The following is a 22034-nucleotide window of genomic DNA, read 5'->3' on the forward strand; positions in this document are numbered from 1 at the left end:
CACAATAAGATTTCTTATGAACATTAAAGGAAGTAATATATGCATAAAATTTATAACTCTTTTGAACATTGTAAACACTCAATGAGTGCTTACTAATGTCATGATTCTCATCATTTAATATTTACAAGGAAATGTTCAGGTAATGTGCATTTTACAGATAAAGAAACTAAGGCTAAGAAATGGTAAGTAAATTGCCCATGGTTGCACTGCTACCAAGTAATACCTAAGTTTTGAACCCAGGTCCTTGTAACATCTGAGCCTATGCTATTAAACTATACTGCAGCTTTAGTGAACGTGGACTGTGGATGGCACTTTTTTAAAGATTCTGTTTATTTATTTATTTGACAGAGCACAAACAGGGAGAGCAGCAGGCAGAGGGAGAGGGAAAAGCATGTGGGGCTCGATCCCAGGACCCTGGGATCATGACCTGAACCAAAGACAGAGGCTTAACTGACTGAGACACCCAGGTGCCCCTATGCATGGCATTTTATTTCAATTTTTTTCTATAAAATAACACCATCTAGAAAGCATCTTTCTTTTTTTTAGATATATTTAAATTCATTTTAGTTAACCTATAGTGTATTATTACTTTCAACACTAGAATTTAGTGATTCACCAGTAGCATATAACATCCAGTGCTCATTACATCAAGTGCCCTCCTTAATGCCCATCACCCAATTACTCCATTCCCCCACCCGCCTCCCCTCCAGCAACCCTCTGTTTATTTCCTGTATTTAAGAGTCTCTTACGGTTTCCCTCCCTCTGTCTTTCTCTTATTTTTCTTTCCCTTCCCCTGTATTCATCTGTTTTATTTCTTAAATTCCACATATGAGTGAACTCATGGAATTTGTCTTTCTCTGACTGACTTATTTCACTTAGCATAATACACTCTAGTTTCATCCACATCCTTGCAAATAGTAAGATTTCATTCTTTTTGATGGCTAAGTAATATTTGAATGTATATCTCTATCACACCTTCTCCATTCATTGCACCATGGACATCTGGGCTCTTTCCATATTTTGGCTATTGTGGACAATACAATAGGTATTGATTCTTCTTTAAATGTTTGGTAGAATTTCCCTGAGAAGCCGTCTTGCCCTGGACTCTTGTTTGTTGGGAGATTTTTGATTACTGATTAAATTTCTTTGCTGGTTATGGGTCTGTTCAGGTTTTCTATTTCTTCCAGTTTCTGTTTTGGTAGTTTATATGTTTCTAGGAATTTATTCTTTTCCTCCAGAGTGTCCAATTTGTTGGCATATAATTGCTAATAATATTCTCTTATAATTGTATTTCTGTGGTGTTGGTTGTGATCTCACCTGTTTCATTAGTGATTGTAAGTCTGGCTAGAGGTTTATCAATCTTTTTAATTCTTTCAGTATACCAGCTCCTAGTTTCATTGATCTGTTCTCCTGGGGGGTTTTTTATTTCTATACTATTGATTTCTGCTCTAATCTTTATTATTTCCCTTCTGCTGGTTTTAGGCTTCATTGACTGTTCTTTTTCCAACTTCTCTTGGTGTAAGGTTAGGTTGTACATTTGAGACTTTTCTTGCTTCTTGAGAAAGGCCTGTATTGCTATATACTTCCCTGTTAGGACTGCCTTTGTTGCCTCCCAAAGGTTTTGAAATGTCATGTTTTCATTCTCATTTGCTTCCATATATTTTTTAACTCCTTAATCCTAATTTTCCTGATTGACCCATTCAATCTTTAGCAGGATGTTTTTTAACCTCCATTTATTAGTGGTCTTTCCAAATTTTTTCTTCTGGTTGTCTTAAAGTTTTATGACATTTTGGTCTGCAAATATGCATGGTATGATCTCAGTCTTTTTGTACCAGTTGAGTCCTGATTTGTGATGCAGTATGTGATTTATTCTGGAGAATATCCATGTGCATTCAAAAAAAAAAAAAAACTGTATTCTGCCACTTTAGGATGGAATGCTCTGAATATATCTGTTAAGTCCATCTTCTGCTTACATGATCTGTCCTTTGCTATGACTGGGATGATAACGTCCCCTACTATTATTGTATTGTTATCAATGAGTTGCTTTAAGTTATTAATTGATGTGTATGTTTGGCTGCTCCCAAGTTAGAGGCATAAATATTTACAAGCGTTAGAACTTTTTGATGGATAGACCCCATTATCATGATATAGTGTCCTTCTTTATCTCTTATTATAGTCTTTAGTTTAGAATCTAGTTTAATATAAATATAGCTACTCCACATTTCTTTTGATGTCCATTAGCATGAAAAATGGTTCTCCACCCCTTCCCTTTCAATCTGGAGATGTCTTTGAGTCTAAAATGAGTCTCTTCTAAGCAGCATATGGATGGGTCTTGTTTGTTAATCCATTCTGATACCCTACATCTTTTGACTGGAGCATAGAGTAATTACATTCAGAGTAATATTTTTGCAGAGCTCCTTTACTATTCATGAACTCCTTTAGTTTTTACTTGGCCTGGAAACTCTTTATCTCTCCTTATATTCTGAATGACAGCCTTGCTGGATAGAGTATTCGTGGCTGCATATTTTTCCCATTTAGGCTGTTCAAAATATCATGACACTTTCTTCTAGCGTGCCGAGTTTTTGTGGACAGGTCTGCTGCTAACATTATGTGTCCACCCTTGTAGGTTGTATGGACAGCCCTTTTGTCCCCAGCTGCCTTCAGAATTCTCTCTTTATATTTGTATCGTGCAGGTTACACTATGATATGCCATTGTGTTGACCTGTTTTTGTTGATTTTGAGGGGAGTTCTCTCTGCCTCTTGGGTTGGTATGCCCATATCCTTCCCCAGATTAGGAAAGTTCTCAGCTATAATTTGTTCAAATAAACCTTCTGACCTTTTTCTTGCTCTTCTCCTTATAGGACTCCTATGCTACAAATATTATTTCACTTTATGGAATTGCTGAGTTCCCTGATTCTATATTCATGATCTAATAGTTTTCTTTCCCTCTCTCTTCTTTTCACCTTCATGATTTTCCATAATTTTAACTTCTATATCACCTATTCTCTTCTCTGCTACTTCAGTCCTCATTGTGATTATATCCAGTCAGTTTTGCATCTCAGTTATAGCATTTTTATTTCAGCCTGTCTAGTTTTTAAGTCATTTATATTTGCAGCAAGAATTTCTCTGGTGTCTTCTACACTTTCTTCAACTCCAGCTACTATTCATATGACCATTGTTCTAAATTCTTGTTCAGATATATTGTTTATATCTGTTTTACACAAGTCCCTGACTTTGATATCCTCCTCACCTTTCTTTTGGGGAGAATTCCTCTGTCTTGTTATGTTGGCTAAGTTTCTGTCTATTGCGTGTTATGGAAGCTTGATATGTTTCCTGCACCTCAGAGTACTGCTATATTTAAAAGAAGTCATATGCTGTCCAGGGCCTAGACTTTCAGGAAATGTTTCTGATGCTATGCTGTTTGCACTCTGCTGTTGTTTTGGCTGCTCTTTCCCACAGGTCAGTCCTCTGCGGAATTCCTCCTCCTTGCAGTGGGGAATATTTGGACCGTTGTATATGTGTTCTTTGATCTGTTTGTTAGAATAAGCCTGGGGGGGCAGAGCCTGATCCAAAATAAAGACTAAAGGAAAAGGAATGAACAACAAAAAAAATAAAAGGCAAAAAACTATAAGCCTGATTCCAAAAAAAAAAGAAAGAAAGAAAGAAAAAGAAAAACAGACACTCTATTCATGTAATAAAGCAAGGAAAACTCAGAAAAGAAAGTGGAATATGTCATGACTTTTATAAAATTCTTGATAAGGAAAAATAACCACTAAGACATACTCGTCAAAGAATCAGTATATTCAGCAAAACAGAAAACATCAGCAGATAAGTATCCTGGAGACATTAAAGCTAATAGATATTTAGATATTGAAATGACAAGAAAAAATATTTTATCATCAGTAAAAACAAATAATAGAATTGACAAGAGAAATCTTTCATTATGAAACTCTTATTTCATGAGTATCTACTTACAAAGCCTAAACATATATTAAAGCAAATTTGGTTCACTTTCTTTATTTTTGGTCCTACCTCATGCTTTCCAGCATTACCGTGTCTGATAGTAACCAGCAGCATCTTAAAGAATTACAATTTTTCTGTTATGATCATATTCATATTCTTTGACAATATGTGTTTATTATTGGTGAAATTGTTAAGGCCCTGGCACTTTGGAGACTCGACTTTAATCACATAACTGTATTAATACTATGTTTATATGAACACAATTAAAAATCAAGCTGTATGTGAAGGGGAGGAGCAAGATAGTGGAGGAGTAGAAGACTTAAATTTCATCTGGTCCCAGGAATTCAGCTAGATAGTTATCAAACCATTCTGAACACCTACAAACTCAACAGGAGATCAAAGAAAAGAATAGTAGCGGTTCTACGAACAGAAAAGCTACCACTTTCTGGAAGGTAGGATGTGTGGAAAACTGAATCCGAGGCGATATTTGGGAAGATAGTGGAGGAGGGGGGCTCCGTCAGCCTCTTCTGGCAAGTGATAGAGCAGCGGAGCACAAAATCGGAACTTTTAGAAGTCGGCTCTGCTGAGGGACGTTGCTCCAGTGGCTAAGCAGGGGTTGGAACCCTCGCTGGGACACGGTGGTCTCAGGACCCTCAGGGTCACAGGAACACCGGGTGTGCCTGAGTGCAGCAGAGCTCCCAAGTAACCTACAATGGTAGAAATATTAGATTGGCAGCAGACATATCCACAGAGACCTGGCAGGCCAAAAAGGACTAGCATGATATATTCAGGGCACTAAATGAGAAAAATATGCAGCCAAGAATACTATATCCAGCTAGGCTGGATAGACAATCTGGAAGAAATGGATGCATTCCTACACACTATGAACTACCAAAACTGAAGAAGGAAGAAATAGAAAACCTGAACAGACCCATAACCAGTAAGGAAATTGAAGCAGTAATCAAAAATCTCCCAACAAACAAGAGCCCAGGCCCAGGATTGAAAATAGAAGGGGAGATAAAAAGCTTCCAGAACAAACAAAAATAAAAGAATTTGCGAACACCAAACGAGCCCTACAAGAAATATTGAAAGGGGTCCTCTAAGCAAAGAGAGAGCCTAAAAGTAACATAGACGAAAAAGGAACACAGACAATATACAGTAACAGTCACCTTACACGCTATACAATGGCCCTAAATTCATATCTTTCAGTAGTTACCCTGAATGTAAATGGACTAAATGTTCCAATCGAAAGAAACAGGGTATCAGATTGGATAAAAAAACATGACCCATCGATATGCTCTCTGCAAGAGACTCATTTTAGACCCAAAGACACCTCCAAATTTAAATGAGGGGTTGGAAAACCATTTAGCATGCTAATGGACATCAAAAGAAAGATGGGGTGGCAATCCTTATATTAGACAAATTAGATTTTAAAACAAAGACTATAATAAGAGATGAGGAAGGACATTATATCTTACTTAAAGGGTATATCCAACAAGAACATCCAGCAGTTGTAAATATCTATGCCCCTTACATGGGAGCAGCCAATTATATAAGCCAATAAATGACAAAATCAAAGAAACACATTGACAGCAATGCAATAATAGTACGGGATGTTACCACCCCTCTCACTGAAATGGACAGATTATCTAAGAAAAGATCAACAGGGAAATAAAGGCTTTAAATGACACACTGGACCACATGGACTTCACAGATATATTCAGAACATTCCATTCCAGAGCAACAGAGTACACATTCTTCTCTAGTGCCCATGGAACATTCTCCAGAATAGATCACATCCTGGGTCACAAATCAGGTCTCAACCGGTACCAAAAGATTGGGATCATTCCCTGCATATTTTCGGACCACAATGCTTTGAAACTAAATTCAATCACAAGAGGAAAATCGGAAAGAACTCAAATACATGGACGCTAAAGAACATCCTACTAAAGAATGAATGGGTCGACCAGGAAATTAAAGAATTAAAAAAATTCATAGAAACAAATGAAAATGAAAACACAATTGTTCAAAATCTTAGGGATGCAGCAAAGGCAGTCCTGAGAGGAAAGTATATAGCAATACAAGCCTTTCTCAAGAACAAGAAAGGTCTCAAATACACAACCTAACCCTACACCTAAATGAGCTGGAGAAATAACAACAAATAAAGCCTAAACCCAGCAAGGGAAGAGAAATAATAAAGATCAGAGCAGAAATCAATGAAATAGAAACCAAAAGAACAGTAGAACAAAACAACAAAACTAGGAGCTTGTTCTTTGAAAGAATGAATAAGATTGATAAAACCCTGGCCATACTTATCAAAAAGAAAAGAGAAAGGACCCAAATAAATAAAATAACGACTGAAAGAGGAGAGTTCACAACCAACACCAAAGAAATACAAACAATTATAAGAACATATTATGGGCAACTACATGCCAGCAAATTAGACAATGTGGAAGAAATGGATGCATTCCTAGAGATGTATAAACTACCAAAACTGAACCAGGAAGAAATAGAAAACCTGAACAGACCCATAACCAGTAAGGAAATTGAAGCAGTCATCAAAAATCTCCCAAGAAACAAAAACCCAGGGCCAGATGGCTTCCCAGGGGAACTCTGATTCTTTAAAGAATTAATACCTATTCTTCTGAAACTGTTCCAAAAAAATAGAAATGGAAGGAAAACTTCCAAACTCATTTTATGAGGCCAGAATTACCTTGATCCCAAAACCAGACAAAGACCCCATCAAAAAGGAGAATTACAGACCAATATCCCTGATGAACATGGATGCAAAAATTCTCACCAAAATACTAGCCAATAGGATCCAACAGTACACAGAAAGGATTATTCACCACAACCAAGTGGGTTTTATTCCTGGGCTTCAAGGTTGGTTCACCGTCTGCAAATCAATCAATCTGATTAATACATTAATAAAAGAAAGGACAAGAACCATATGATCCTCTCAATTGATGCAGAAAAAGCATCTAACAAAGTACAGCATCCTTTCTTGATTAAAACTCTTCACAGTGTAGGGACAGAGGGTGCATAGTTCAAGATCATAAAAGCCATCTATAAAAAACCCACAGCGAGTATCATTCTTAATGGGAAAAAACTGAGAACATTTCCCCTAAGGTCAGGAACACAGCAGTGATGCCCACTATCACCACTGCTTTTCAACTTAGTACTAGAAGTCCTAGCCACAGCAGTCAGACAACAAAAAGAAATCAAAGGCATCAGAATCGGCAAAGAAGTCACACATTCACTCTTTGCAGATGACATGATACTTTATGTGGAAAACCCAAAGACTCCACCCCAAAACTGCTAGAACTCATACAAGAATTCAGTAAGGTGGCAGGATATAAAATCAATGCACAGAAATCAGTGGCATTCCTATACACCAACAACAAGACAGAAGAGAGACAAATCAAGGAGTCGATCCTATTTACAATTGCACCGAAAACCAGAAGATACCTAGGAATAAATTTAACCAAAGAGGCAAAGGATCTGTACTCAGAAAACTATAGAATACTCATGAAAGAAATTGAGGAAGACACAAAGAAATGGAAAAACGTTCCATGCTTATGGATTGGAAGAACAAATATTGTGAAAATATCAATGCGACCTAGAGCAATCTACACATTTAATGCAATCCCTATCAAAATACTATCCACTTTTTTCAAAGAAATGGAACAAATAATCCTAAAATTTGGATGGAACCAGAAGAGACCCCGAATAGCCAGAGGAATATTGAAAAAGAAAGGCAAAGCTGGCGGCATCACAATTCCGGACTTCAAGCTCTATTACAAAGCTATAATCATCAAGACAGTATGGTACTGGCACAAAAACAGACACATAGATCAATGGAACAGAATCGAGAGCCCAGAAATGGACCCTCAACCCTATGGTCAACTAATCTTCAACAAAGCAGGAAAGAATGTCCAATGGAAAAAAGACAGTCTCTTCAACAAATGGTATTGGGAAAATTGGACAGCTACATGCAGAAGAATGAAACTGGACCATTTCCTTACAGCACATACAAAAATAGAATCGACATTGTTGAAAGACCTAAGTGTGAGACAGGAATCCATCACAATCCTTGAGGAGAGCATGGGCAGCAACCTCTTCAACTTCAGCCACAGCAACCTCTTTCTAGACACCAAAGACAAGGGAAGCCAGGGCAAAAATGAACTATTGGGACTTCATCAAGATAAAAAGCTTTTGCACAGCAAAGGAAACAGTCAACAAAACCAAGAGACAACTGACAGAATGGGAGAAGATATTTAAATGACATATCTGATAAAGGGCTAGTATCCAAAATCTATAAAGAACTTATCAAACTCAACACCCAAAGAACAAATAATCCAATCAAGAAATGGGGAGAAGACATGAACAGACATTTCTGCAAAGAAGCCATCCAAATGGCCAACAGACACATGAAAAAGTGCTCAACGTCCCTCAGCATCAGGGAAATCCAAATCAAAACTTCAGTGAGATACCACCTCACACCAGTCAGAATGGCTAAAAATAACAATCAGGAAATGACAAATGTTGGCAAGGATGTGGAGAAAGGAGAATCCTCCTACACTGTAGGTGGGAATGCAAGCTGGTGCAGCCACTCTGGAAAACAGTATGGAGGTTCCTCAAAAAGTTGAAAATAGAGCTACCGTATGACCTAGCAGTTGCACTACTGTGTATTCACCCTGAAGATACAAATGTAGTGATCCAAAGGGGCACCTGCACCCCAATGTTTATAGCAGCAATGTCCACAGTAGTCTAACTATGGAAAGAGCCTAGATGTCTATCAGCAGATGAATGGATTAAGAAGATGTGGTATATATACACAGTGGAATATTATGCAGCCATAAAAATGTGAAATCTTGCCGTTTGCAAGGACATCGATGGAACTAGAGGGTATTATGCTAAGCGAAATAAGTCAATAAGAGAAAGACAATTATCATATGATGTCACTGATATGAGGAATTTGAGAAACAAGATAGGATCATAGGGGAAGGGAGAGAAAAATGAAACAAGACAAAACCAGAGAGGGTAACAAACAATAAGAGACTCTTAATCTCAGGAAACAAACAGGGTTGCTGGAGTGGAGGGGTGAGGGGAGGGATGGGGTGGCTGGGTGATCAACATTGGGGAGGGTATGTGCTGTGGTGAACACTGTGAATTGTGTAAGACTGATGAATCCTAGACCCGTACCCCTGAAACAAATAATACATTATATGTTAATTTTAGAAAAAAATTTTTAAAAAACCTGTATGCTCTTCAGCATATGAAACAAAATTAAGTAAACTGATATATGTATTCATAATTCTATCATTTTGTCATTTAAAAATGAATATTTTAAAGAAATTAAGTGTATACCTTTCACACAATAATGTGATAATACACTATTTTTTTCTCTTGTTTTTTCAAATAATATAGCAGCTGTTTCTCATTGTCATACTTCGGTGGGTGGCTCAGTCGTTAAGCGTCTGCCTTCAGCTCAGGTCACGATCCCAGGGTCCTGGGATCAAGCCCCATGTAGGGCTCCCTGCTCAGCGGGAAGCCTGCTTTTCCCTCTCCCACTCCCTCTGCTGTGTTCCCTCTCTCACTGTGTCTCTCTCTGTCAAATAAATAAAATATTAAAAAAAAAGCTAACGAAATTAAATATTTTCATTCATGCCCTCTTCTTTTATATTGAAATATGGTGAAATCCATTTATTTTAAAATCTGAGTTTTATTTTCATAAAGACTAATCTGGCTATTGTAATAGGTTTTGTATCAGAATCAATTTATTTCTTTGTCAATAATTTCTCTTATGTTAATGATGTATTCTGAAAAATACAAAGTGATATACTTCATATATCACAATGGAAATAAGGAAATGGATTTTTGGTAAATGGTTTTTTATTTAGCATGTGTATTTCCAGCTTTATATTAGTAATCACAAGAAAATGTAGTTTAATATGTGAATATATTATGTGTCATATGTGTCACATTCCTTTTGACAAATGTGATGGGGATGCTGTTAGTTCTACTTATATTCTCGGTCTATTTTAGCAAGAAATTCAATCTTAAAAGCCCTGTACAAAAATCTTTCAGCCTTGGGTTGCCCATGTTAAAAGTTAAATCCTTGAATTCTATTTAGAACCTTCTAACATTAGTTATGTGACTTGTGGTATTTATATCTTGCACATGCTATAGCCATCCATGAGTAAATTTTCCAGATGGTAGAAGGAGTCATTTTGACTTATTCCCCATTTGAGCTGTCATGACTTTTTCTACTCTAATTCAGACATTATTGATTTATTTTTGTTATTGAACTCAAGAGTTCCAGGTTATAGATCTAAATATTCAGCCATTCTACTTAAATTTTTTTTTCTCCATCTATGGAGTAACATTCATCAAATCCTAAATGGTTACTTTAATTTTTCATGACCAACTGTTTTAGTGTTTCCTACTATAAGCATTAAGTGGGTCTGGAAGTGAGAACTCTAAAGAAAAATCAGTCTGTCCTTCTAGGAGTTAACGAATTTTTCTTTACTTTATTGCCTACCTACAAAGCACAGTATACTGCTGTTCTAAGTACACACAACATTACCATAGTGATAAAAGATATAGAGAGAGATAATGTACTCCATTATGGTTATTTACTGTTTTACAGTAGTTCCCATATTCTTTCCCCCACATTTAATCCTCACAATGACCCTTTGCAATAGCCAAATTATGTTCTTTTTGATCATTTTACAGATAAAGAAAAATAATACAGAGATAAAGTGTCCTGAAAACTGGATCATTCAGTAGGTGGTATGGGACAACTGGATATATTCATCTCTAAAAAAGTGCAGTATAATCATAACTCATAGCTTAAGCCAGCATAAATTCTAGGTGAATCAAAGACCTAAAAGCAAAAATAATGTCCCCAAGTACTATGAATTTCAGAGGCCTTATAACTTATAAGGAAAACCTAGATACTATGAAGAAAAATATTAATAAATCACAGACAAAAGAACAATTTTCTTAATGTAGAATGGACTCCTGCAAATTGGCAGGAAAAAGACCAACAACATTTTAATAAGAAAACTAAAAATTAAAGCCACAATGAAATACCATTTCACTTATCAAAATGGCAAAAATCAAAGTATTTGGTAATTCACTTATTGGTGTAACCTCTCTGGTGAAGATGCTCAAAGTGTAGTCCAAAGTATAGACCTGGGGTTGAGGGCTTCCTGCAATTCTTTCAGGGCGTCCATAAAGTCAGTAGTATCTGCATAATAATATTAAGATCCAGTTGGCATTTTTCACAGTGTTGACATTAGCTCTGATAATGTAAAAGCAATGGTTTGAGTAAAGCTGCATGCCATTTAGCACAAACCAAAACAGTAGCACCACATTTTATTAGCATGCATTGTATTCTTCACCATTATACACTCACCGTGTTAAAGAAGAAAGAGGAAAAATAAGAAATATAGTTTCACTTAAGAATTTCAATGAAGCAGTGAAAAATAATTTTTTTAGATCTTGACTTTTGAGTATACACTGTTTTAATACTGTCAGTAAATAAGTACGTAAAACTTTTTTGCTGCACAGAGTATCGTGGTTGATCTTGATGAAAAGCACTAGGGCGATTTGATTGTAAGCAGAACTAACCACTTTTTTTAATGATTGCACCATTTTTTACTTGAAAGAACAACTGACAAACTATGGTTATTCACACTTGGGGTTTGGTTGACATTTTCTCTAAAATGTACAAAGTGAACTTGTCCCTTCAAGACAACAACTGATAGGACGGTGCCAAGTGATAAAATTTAGTATCTCAAGCAAAAGTTGGGATTTTAGAAAACTGTAATCTGCTACCATGAACTGACAGCTTCCCAATTACCAAAGACCTTTTTGATAAGATTGATGGTGATATTAACAAATGGAAATTTTTGATAACTGTATAATGAAATATTTCAACATTTGGAAAATCTGTATAACTCAGTGAATCAGTATCTTCTAAATGTTTTGATGTGGGGTTTTACAAAGTCATGCAGTGGTAAAATATCAGTTCAAAATGCAAAATAGATTACTAGATTTTAATTAAGAGGAGGAAAACTTCATTGCTACGTCTCTGGATTCTTTACTGCAACTAACCTTTAAGAAATTACCGCTTGTTGAGTTTTTGTGGTAGTATGGAAGAAGATCCAAAGTTACCTGAAAAAGCTATTAAAATACTTCTTCCAAGATAGCAGGAGGGGAAGAATGAAGGGGAGTAAGTCGGAGGGGAAGACAAACCATGAGAGACGATGGACTCTGAAAAACAAACTGAGGGTTCTAGAGGGGAGGGGGGGTGGGGGATGGGTTAGCCTGGTGATGGGTATTAAAGAGGGCACATTCTGCATGGAGCACTGGGTGTTATGCACAAACAATGAATCATGGAACACTACATCAAAAACTAATGATGTAATGTATGGTGATTAACATAACAATAAAAAATTATTTAAAAAAATACTTCTTCCAACTATACATTTTCACATTTGTCAGCCAAAACAATAGATTGAGTACAAAAGCAGCATGAAAATCCAGCTTTTTTCTGTTAAGCCAGATAATGCCACTCTTCTTGTAAAATGTTTTTGTTTTGGAAAATAGCCATTTTTCATGAAAATATTACTTGTGCTTATATGTAGATTTATGGTTGTTATTTTAATAATACTTTAACTTTTATGCCTAGGAAAGAAAATAGTTTCAGAAAAATAAATTTCACATGAATCAAAGGCCCAAGGCTAGGAAATAGTATTCATTTAAGCAAATTCTCTAAGAAATAATGTGACCTTGAATAGACTATGAAGAAGTCATGCTGATGGAGGGACCAGTCTGTGAACTTGGACACATTCCTTAAAGAAGTCCCAGGAATTAATAAAATTTCCTTTGGACATGAAGTTGGACTATCAGACAGCTTTTCTATTACTTCCCCTAAATATCAAAAAACAGCATGTAGAAAGGGCACAAGGAAGACATTCTCTGATAGAATTCTCCATTTCTATGACCATATCTATAAAATATTGTTGTTAACTTATACTAAAAGGCATGATTATGAGTTATCACATGAGTTTGTTGTATGTTTATTAGATGGTTATTTGCCAGCATTAAATATCAGCTAAGTCATAGTTGAAATACTTGTAGGAAATAGGAAGCTACTTGGAATAAAGGAACTAGGAGAAAATAAAAGTGTAAATTAGAATCTAATCTGAGTATTTTGACATTGGGTAAAAATGAAGGGTAGAGACTTAGTAATGGTCTTCTAATTGGTCCCCCCTTTAATTCGCTTTTAATGAACTCTATGATATTCCTAGAGCCCACTTATAAATCACATTTTGCATTTAATTCATTCTTACTTGGCTAGCTCTTTTTTTATTTATCTTTAACCATAATATATATTTATGCCCTTGAAAAGCCTTTTCTTTTCCAAGTATTCCTGCCTAGAGTTGCATCTATCTCTCTTCTTCCTCGGTAGTCCAAATCCATATATACTGTCAAATCACAGATGTTCTCCATACTTTCCATTATTAATTCAACTATGTTATTTAATGTTTTACTCCTCTGTGTAAGGGTTTATTGTCACAAATGATATTAATCATAAGGCTCATAAGTAATTAAACCATGAAATTAAAGAAATTTATTTTTCACTGTGTTGCACCTTTTATTTTTCCTTGCTGGGCTCAGCTTCCATTGGCTAGATTTTTAGCCCACTCAGCCTAAAATTATTTTTTTCCCTTTTGAATATATTACTGAAGACTTGATAGGCTTGTTAAAATTCTGTATTTTCTTAATATGTAAGCCTAAACATGGAAGAATATTTCTCTATTGCTAATCCTTGTTATCTCCTTCATACTGAAGGCACTTGCCTCAGACACACATTATATGTTAAAATATAGCAAATAAATCAGTGAATAAAGCAACACAAAATTTAAAATCTAAATGACTATTCCACTGTGCATGTCACTGTAGAGATTTAACTCTAGGACATCAAAATCTGTAAACCCCATCAGGTAAGGGGCAATAGGAAGGAGAGACCATTAGAGGAATTGATTCCAGGTTCTCCAGTAACCTCATTTCTGAAGGTCTTTGCAAAACATTGTGCAGCTTTTTTTTAAGATTTTATTTATTTGATGGGGTCCTGGGTGGCTCAGTCGTTAAGCATCTGCTTCGGCTCAGGTCATGATCCCAGGGTCCTGGGATGGAGCCCCACATCGTGGTCCCTGCTCAGCGGGGAGCCTGCTTCTGCCTCTCCCACTCCCCCTGCTTGTGTTCCTGCTCTCTCTGTGTCTCTCTCTGTCAAATAAATAAGTAAAATCTTTTAAAAAAATGATTTTATTTATTTGAGAGAGAGCATGAGTGTGGGGGTTGGGGACAGGACAAAGCGGACTCCACACTGAGCACAGAGCCTGATGCAGGGCTCAATCCCAAGACCCTGAGATCATGACCTGTACCAAAATCAGATGCTTAACCAACTGAGCAACCCAAGCGCCCTCATTGTGCAGCTTTTTAAAAAACCAGTCAGCTGAAAATGACATCTGTATTCTCTTCATTTGCCTTTTTATTGATAAAAATTGTTGTTGCTTTTTAAAAAGCCAGGGTGCTGAGAGCTTTAGAACTCTTGAAGTTCAAACTATTTAAAAGATACTTAAGAGCATGTGTAAAGGTAAATTATATGTAAAGACACATTTAAAATAAGCCATGTAGGGCGCCTGGGTGGCTCAGATGGTTAAGCGTCTGCCTTCAGCTCAGGTCATGATCCCAGGGTTCTGGGATCGGGTCCCGCATCGGGCTCCCTGCTCCTTGGGAGCCTGCTTCTCCCTCTGCCTCTCTCCCTCTCTCTCTCTGTCTCTCATGAATAAATAAATAAAATCTTTAAAAATAAATAAATAAAATAAGCCATGTAATGAGTTACTATCAACATGCTTGTTTTTCTCTTGCGGCAGCAATGATAACTATGTAAATCAGTCAAAAGCCACATTGTTTAAGAATTGATGATCTTAATATTAAAGCCTGAAATGGGGTTTTTTTCCAACACTGGATAAATATTTACAGAAAAGTGAGCAATTTAAAACAAGACACAATCCAGGTAATAGATGGCAAGGGCCAGAGTAATTGTTTTAATTGAATCACATTTATTACAAAGTTATATGTCACTTTCTTCCATTTACCCAGATTGATGCAGACTTTGAACAAATAGGAAATGTAATCTGCCATACAAGAACACTTTATTTTGTAACTGTTAATGGACTCTTGAAGTTTCTTTTGGCAGATGGAGATGGACACATGGATCACTTACTGCCAGGCTGTGAAGATAAAAACTGCCAGAAAAGCATCATTTACTTAGCAAAATCTGGAATGAAACAGGTATATCAGCTTGTTTTTTAATGTCAGTAGAGTTATCTTCTTGAAGAAAATCTTCAGAGATTAGAAAAAGTATCTGAAGAATCAGAACACAGAGAAACCCTTTATAAATTATTGACATCCTCATTTTAATTTAATGAAATGCATTTAAATCTTTTTGTGTTTGTTTATTGAGGGGGAAGACACTGTTATAATCATTTCTGGTGAAGAAGACCTATTCTTGGTCCTGTAATTAAATTTTATGGTCTAGGATTATTATAAAATGCACTGTAACTATGATAAAAGGTTATGGAGAAGAACATCACATCTACTGTCAAGGCTAATGTTGTCTTTATTTGTGCTATCTAGGTCTGTTTCATTCTCTCAAGCTGACTTTTTACCTGTAGCTTGTAGGTGAACAGTTCAGAATCCAATAGTCTTAGCAGATTAATGGGGCAATGATATGTTGTAACATTGAGAATTTTTCCATATTGATAGCACTAAACAGAGAAAGCCAGTATTATAGTACTAGAATTAATCAGTTTTGTTTTCTATCTTAGGGTAAGAAATGATAGAATAATATACTGAATTCTACTGCCCTTGTAGGAAACTACATTTTATACTAAGACACTAAAGAAAAATCTTCATACAATCAACAGTCTAAAAACACTTAACTTCTGTACCCATAAATTATATCATCTTAAGCTTTTTTAAGTTTTGAATCACTGAAAACATGAGGTCAAGTAACACCTAATCATTGTTTCATAGGTATAAGTAAACATAGTAATTATAACCCGGCTTCAAGAAACAGACTACTGTAAGAGTATTTTCAAATTATACAGTCATCTGTCTCTGGGAAGATAAATGTCACAGTTCTTTGGTGACTGTTAAGAATGTCATATTAATAAAAAATCTTTTTACTTTTTGGACCTTAATACATTTACCTTAATAAGAATACTTTATCCTCATTAATAAACAGTCAACCTTTTCAGAAATTTGTGATAACTTAGCATTTTGTGAAATTTCCCATCTTCTTCCAAAACAAAACCAACAGTTTTTTTCAGTCAAGTAAATCATTAAAACATTTTGATGATAAACAGGTTTTTTTTGCTTTTAAGAAAGATTGAAAAATTAATCTAAGATTTAACAAGTTTTTTTTAAAAAAAACAGCTTGTTTTCTATAAATATGTCTTTATCATTAACTATTTTTTCTGTTTTTCCTTGGCAAGTTATGCTTTCTTTGGAAAACCTAGAAAATGTTTGGGATACCCTATGTACTAAACCCTTTGCAAGAAGCCATTTTTAATATCGTTTGACTTGGAGCCATATAAAGAGTCACCTGCTTAAAAGAAACATATGTAGCCATGTTTAGCCTGCTGTTATTTCAAGCCAGCTGCGCCTGTTTAAACATCTCTAGGGTGTGTGCCAGTATCCATACTTTTAACTAATCATGGGCATATTTATAATTTGACCTGAGCCGAAGGCAGATGCCCAACAACTGAGCCACCCACACGCCCCGGGCATATTTGTAATTTTAATGGTATGATCTCCACTCTTCAGATTTTTAGTTTGCATTAGGTTATTAGAAGTAGATTAGGGCATTAGGGCATCTCAAAAGAGAAATGGATTTCCAAAAGCTCTTTTTGAGATCAACTTATTCTCTCCGTTCTCTTCATTATAATCAACATAAAAATAAAGAACTTACTAAAAGTAGATTCCAGCTGTTTTGGTGACAAAGCTCCCCCTGGACAGGCAGAGCTTCTCTCAGGGCTGGTGTTGTCAGGAAAGCCTTAGAACTCTTGGCTCTGAAGATGGTGACTAAAGTCAGCATCATGTATAAAAGGCAAAGCAGGGGAACAACAGAGGTTCTGTCATCTTCTAACTTTCTTCCTAGGACATCAGTATTAGATGATATTACTGTTTGCTCTAATTTAAAAAAATACTCATTTGCGGGGTGCCTAGGTGGCTCAGTCAGTTAAGCGTCCAACTCTTGGTTTCTGCTCAGTTCATGATCTCAGGATCTTGAGATAGAGCCCCCTGTTGGGCTCCATGTTCAGTGGGAGTCTGATTGAGATTCTCTCTCTCCTTCTCCCTCTGCCCCTCCCCCTCGTTCTCTTTCTCTCCCTCCCTCCCTCTCTAAAATAAGCAAATAAATCTTTAAAAAATATTACCTTGAAATTACATTTCCACTCAACACAGCTTTAAAATGGGGGGATTCAACTATAGGAATCAATATCAATTCAAACCTAAGATTCTGTGATTTTGTGAAAAACTTTCAAAGGCTCTATGTACCAGTTCAAGGAAAAATGACTAGTGATGAAATTTAAATGGGACTTTATTTTTTCTAGAGTATCAGTTATCTGTTCGTCAAAGTAAATTATAATACCCTTAGATGTAGAGATAAAGAAGTTTAAGTAAGATGATGCTTGTAAGGACTTTTAATAGATCGTTTGTCTTACAAATGGTGAATTTTTTTTTTCTAAAGTAACTGTAAAATCTAATCTTTTTCCTCTTATTCCATAGTGGGTTCCAGTCCTACAGGAGTTCAGCAACAAGGGCACACTGTGGGGCTTTGTGCCATTTGTGCATGAACAACGACCAACTGAAATACCACTTCCAATTACCCTTCATATTGGAGACTACAACATGGATGGCTATCCAGATGCTCTTGCCATACTGAAGAATACATCTGGAAGGTATGGAAATTAAGTCTAGTGAGAAATATTTGTAAAAATATCTTTGATTTGATACTTTGTTAACTGAATAGCACCTAAATGTGGTAGAGTACCTTAAATAAAGGAACATGATGAGCTTAGTTCCTATTTCTTTATGTTGTACCTGAACTTCCAGTGGCTTAGAATACCTGTTCTTTTCCACAGATTTAATTTCTATAGAACAGAAACAAACCTCTAATCTAAAATACAACATTCAACAAAACTTTATTGTTAAAAGGCCAAAAGTTTTTTCTTTTAATGAGTGTAATTTAATACTCAATTCAATTCAATAAATATTAACCGAGCCTTTTTTTCTGTGCAATTACACGTGATCCCTACAACCAGGAAGCTTCCATTCTGGAGATAGAGACAGGCTTGAAAGCAGATAACTGCAATACAATGTATTACATTCAATAATAGAGGCATATACAGAGTACAGAGTGATTGTACTCTTTATTTTTTGTGGGTTTTTTCCCTGGAAATGGTTGAAATTTTGTTTTCCTTCTTGGTTTAATTTCTGTATGTGAGTATAGTTGATGCACAATGTTACATTAATTTCAGGTGTACAACCTAGTGATTTGACAAGTTTATACATTATGCTGTGCTCACAAGTGCAGCTACCATCTGTTACCATACAACACTATTACAGTACCATTGACCAATATTCCTTATGCAGTGCCTTTTATTCCTGTGACTTATTCTTTCCATAATGGGAAGCCTTATCTCCCACTCCCTTTCATTTGTAAGGCCAAAATTTTTAAAAAGCAAATGACCCAGTTACATTTTGGGAGACTGAAAACCATCGTGGTTAAGAGCTAAGCCTAGGCTTCAATCTCAGTCCAGCCACTTAACCACCTGTGTGACCGTAGGCAGACTATCTAAACTCATCTATAAGACAAGAGTAATAATTCTATCTGTCTCGGGGCGCCTGGGTAGCTCAGTTGGTTAAGAGACTGCCTTCGGCACAGGTCATAATCCCGGGGTCCTGGGATTGAGCCCTGCATCAGGCTCCCTGCTTGGTCGGAAGCCTGCTTCTCCCTCTCCCACTCCCCTACTTGTGTTCCCCCTCACGCTGTCTCTCTGTCAATTAAATAAATAAATAAAATCTTTAAAAAAAAATAAAAATAATAATTTTATCTGTCTCAAGCAGTTGTAGTGAAGATTAAATGAGGTAAAAATAAGTGAAGCAATTAGTAAATACCTAGTACATACGGACATTCAGTGAATATTGCCTTACTCTTGCTTATTTATAATTGCATTGAAAATTCAAACATGATTATTGACATTATTTGTATACATAAAATGTATATTTATTACATTATCAGTCGTTCTGAGTGCTGCAGCTCCTTTTTTCTCCTTAAGTAGAGGTACCAGTAGATAAACCAATATAGTTAAATTTCTAATTAGCCTGAGTCTTTGCAGAATCCATGAATATGACTCTTCCTAAATTTTAATACCTTATTGTTTTCTTCCTATCACAATTAATTGTATTTCTTGGCCCTTATTCTTTATTATCTCCTGCATCATTATCTATCCACAATTTTTCCTCTGTGCATTAATTCACTCTGGAATTAGTGATAATTCAGCTTCACGTTTCCTACCAGGTTCATGATGCAAAACAACTTCCCTGGAAAAAAAATCAGATTTATTGTTGCTTTGAACACCAAACGATGTCATCTAGAAATCTGATATTTAGAGAAACATATATTATTAGAGAGTGCCCCTAAATATTTGTAGAAAATTATGGACAGTCTGTACTTAAACTTTTCTAAGGCTTTGATTTGAAATTACAGTTGCTCCAAGTTATGTATATGGAGTTTTCCAGGGACATGATCATCATGCTTCATAATTATTTGTGTGAAGCAATTTTAGTGTAAAATGAAATATCTGAACTGAATGTGGTTATTATTCCTTTTAAAGATACAGTGGCACATAAAAACAAAGAAATGTAAAATTGCTTTATTCTAGACATTAATCCTATTCAAAAGAATAAGAAATTGTATCCCAAATTCATTTAAGTCTATGATTACTCATCCTTAGAAGAATATCCAAACAATTTATGTTTTGGTCATAAGGGTTTTGTTTTTTTTTTTTAAACTAGTGAGTTATCTTTTTGTTGTTGTTTTTAAATTTTAAGTCCCAGTATAGTTGACATACAGTGTTCTATTAGTTTCATGTGTAGGATATAGTGATTCAGTAACTCCATGCATCACCTGGTGCTCATCACAAGTGCCCTCCTTAATCCGCATCACCTATTTCACCCTCCCCTTCCAACCTCCCCTCTAACCATCAGTTTGTTCTTTGTAATTAAGAGTTTGTTTCCTGGCTTCTCTCTCTCTCTATTTTCTTGGCTCATTTGTTTCTTAAATGCCACATGAGTGAAATCATATGGTACGATTGACTGACTTATATTACTTAGCATTATACTCTCTAGCTCCATCCATGCCATTGCAAATGGCAAGATTTCATTCTTTATTATGGCTTAATAATATTCCATTGAGTATATACTGTCATGAAGTTTTTATCAATATTTTCTCTTTTAAACCATCAAATATTAACTGAAGTTCCTTTACCATTCAGAAATAATGATGGTATCAACAGCTAATTCAGCAGGGAACAGAGTAACTCTACAGAAAACATAAGGTAAGAGGCAGTCAGTTATAGGCACTTGATGCTTTTATAAGCAACTGTTTAAAACCTGGGATTTCTTTTTGGCATAGATGAGAATTAAAAGATAGATTTTAGTGCATCTCATTGTTCATTAAATCACTAAATCAAAAAGAGCCCTGTACTTGAAAGGGAGATGTGTGTCTAGGAGAATTCAGTATAATATATTCCTTGAAACATAGAAGGAGGAAAAAAAGACATAGTGTGCATGATAATCCTTTCCTGCATGCACTCCCTTTTGTCCAAAAAGCATTTTGTAATTTTTAACTGATTTCAGGATTGCTGTATTGCTGAGGATTAGTGCAGGGTTGATGTTTCTAATTTGAAGGGTTACTACCGGAGAATTCTGTCTCCTTTTTTAATGCAGGTTTTGAAAATGAGGTAGACATTATACATAAGAGAATAAAATCCATAATATGTAACTCATGAAAAGAAATTCTGAAACCATGGATTGTTAACTTGTGTTTTTGTTTTCAGAAGAGAGTAATTTAGATTGGTTTGTTCCTTATATTAAAGACCTAATTTATCTAAGTTAACCTTTAAAATCATGGTACATGAAAAATCTATTAGTGACATTTTATAGAGGCAGCCTGGTCTGAGATCAGTCATTTTACATATATGCCACCACTGACTGAAAACCTTATTTTTTTCCTTGACTATCCCATTGTTACTCAGTTGCCCTTAGTTTACTTTCATATTCTGTGCATAGTCATGTCTTAATTCTCTGAATTTTCATTTTATTGAGAGAAGAAAGGAAAACTTAAAGTGACGTTGCTGTGCTGTCTCCAGAGACAGAGGCCCAGGTGGGCACCATTTTTGCACTCTCTCTGCCTTGCTAGTGCACTTGCCTAGCCCTGTATACCAAACCCTGGGTTATGCATGTCCCACCCCGAAACACTCCATGGGCCCAGCCTGCTAAGCCTGGCAGGCAGGCATGCCCCAGCCCAGTAGTCCCTCAGCTCCACCCTACTAAACCCAGCTGGTCCTCTTCCACAGCCTACCCCACTAAATCTGAGTAGTAGGTGTGCCCTGGCCTGACTTACCCATGGGGCCACAACACCAAAGTTGGCCTGTAGGCTTGTCTCAGTCTACACTTTCACACAGTCCCACCAAAGCCAGGGGATGTGCATAGTCCAAATAGGTGATGTCCCTTGAACACCTAGCTCTGGTGGCCAGGGAAGCTTGCTTTTCTGGGCCTCATGGGACTAAAACAATGGGAGAGACAGTTTTTGGCAAGCTACCACCCCCAAGGCACTGCACAGACAGCAGACTGAAACACACTATTAGTCTTCTTATGATTACTTCTTCAAGACTAGAAGTAGCCATTTCTCCTAATACATA

The 22034-nt window shown here is 36.1% G+C and overlaps 1 protein-coding gene across 1 annotated transcript in view; it reads left to right on the top strand.

Annotated features, from left to right (window-relative positions):
- Positions 1-22034, top strand: part of ITFG1 (integrin alpha FG-GAP repeat containing 1) — a 327184-nt gene that overhangs the window by 138671 nt on the left and 166479 nt on the right. Inside the window, exons 9-10 of the mRNA XM_027620347.2 lie at positions 15242-15336; positions 17836-18008. Coding sequence (XP_027476148.1) covers positions 15242-15336; positions 17836-18008 — 268 coding nt within the window. The remainder of the gene's footprint in view (positions 1-15241; positions 15337-17835; positions 18009-22034) is intronic.

Source organism: Zalophus californianus, chromosome 17 (assembly GCF_009762305.2).
Source record: "Zalophus californianus isolate mZalCal1 chromosome 17, mZalCal1.pri.v2, whole genome shotgun sequence".
Classification (NCBI taxonomy): Eukaryota; Metazoa; Chordata; class Mammalia; order Carnivora; family Otariidae; genus Zalophus; species Zalophus californianus.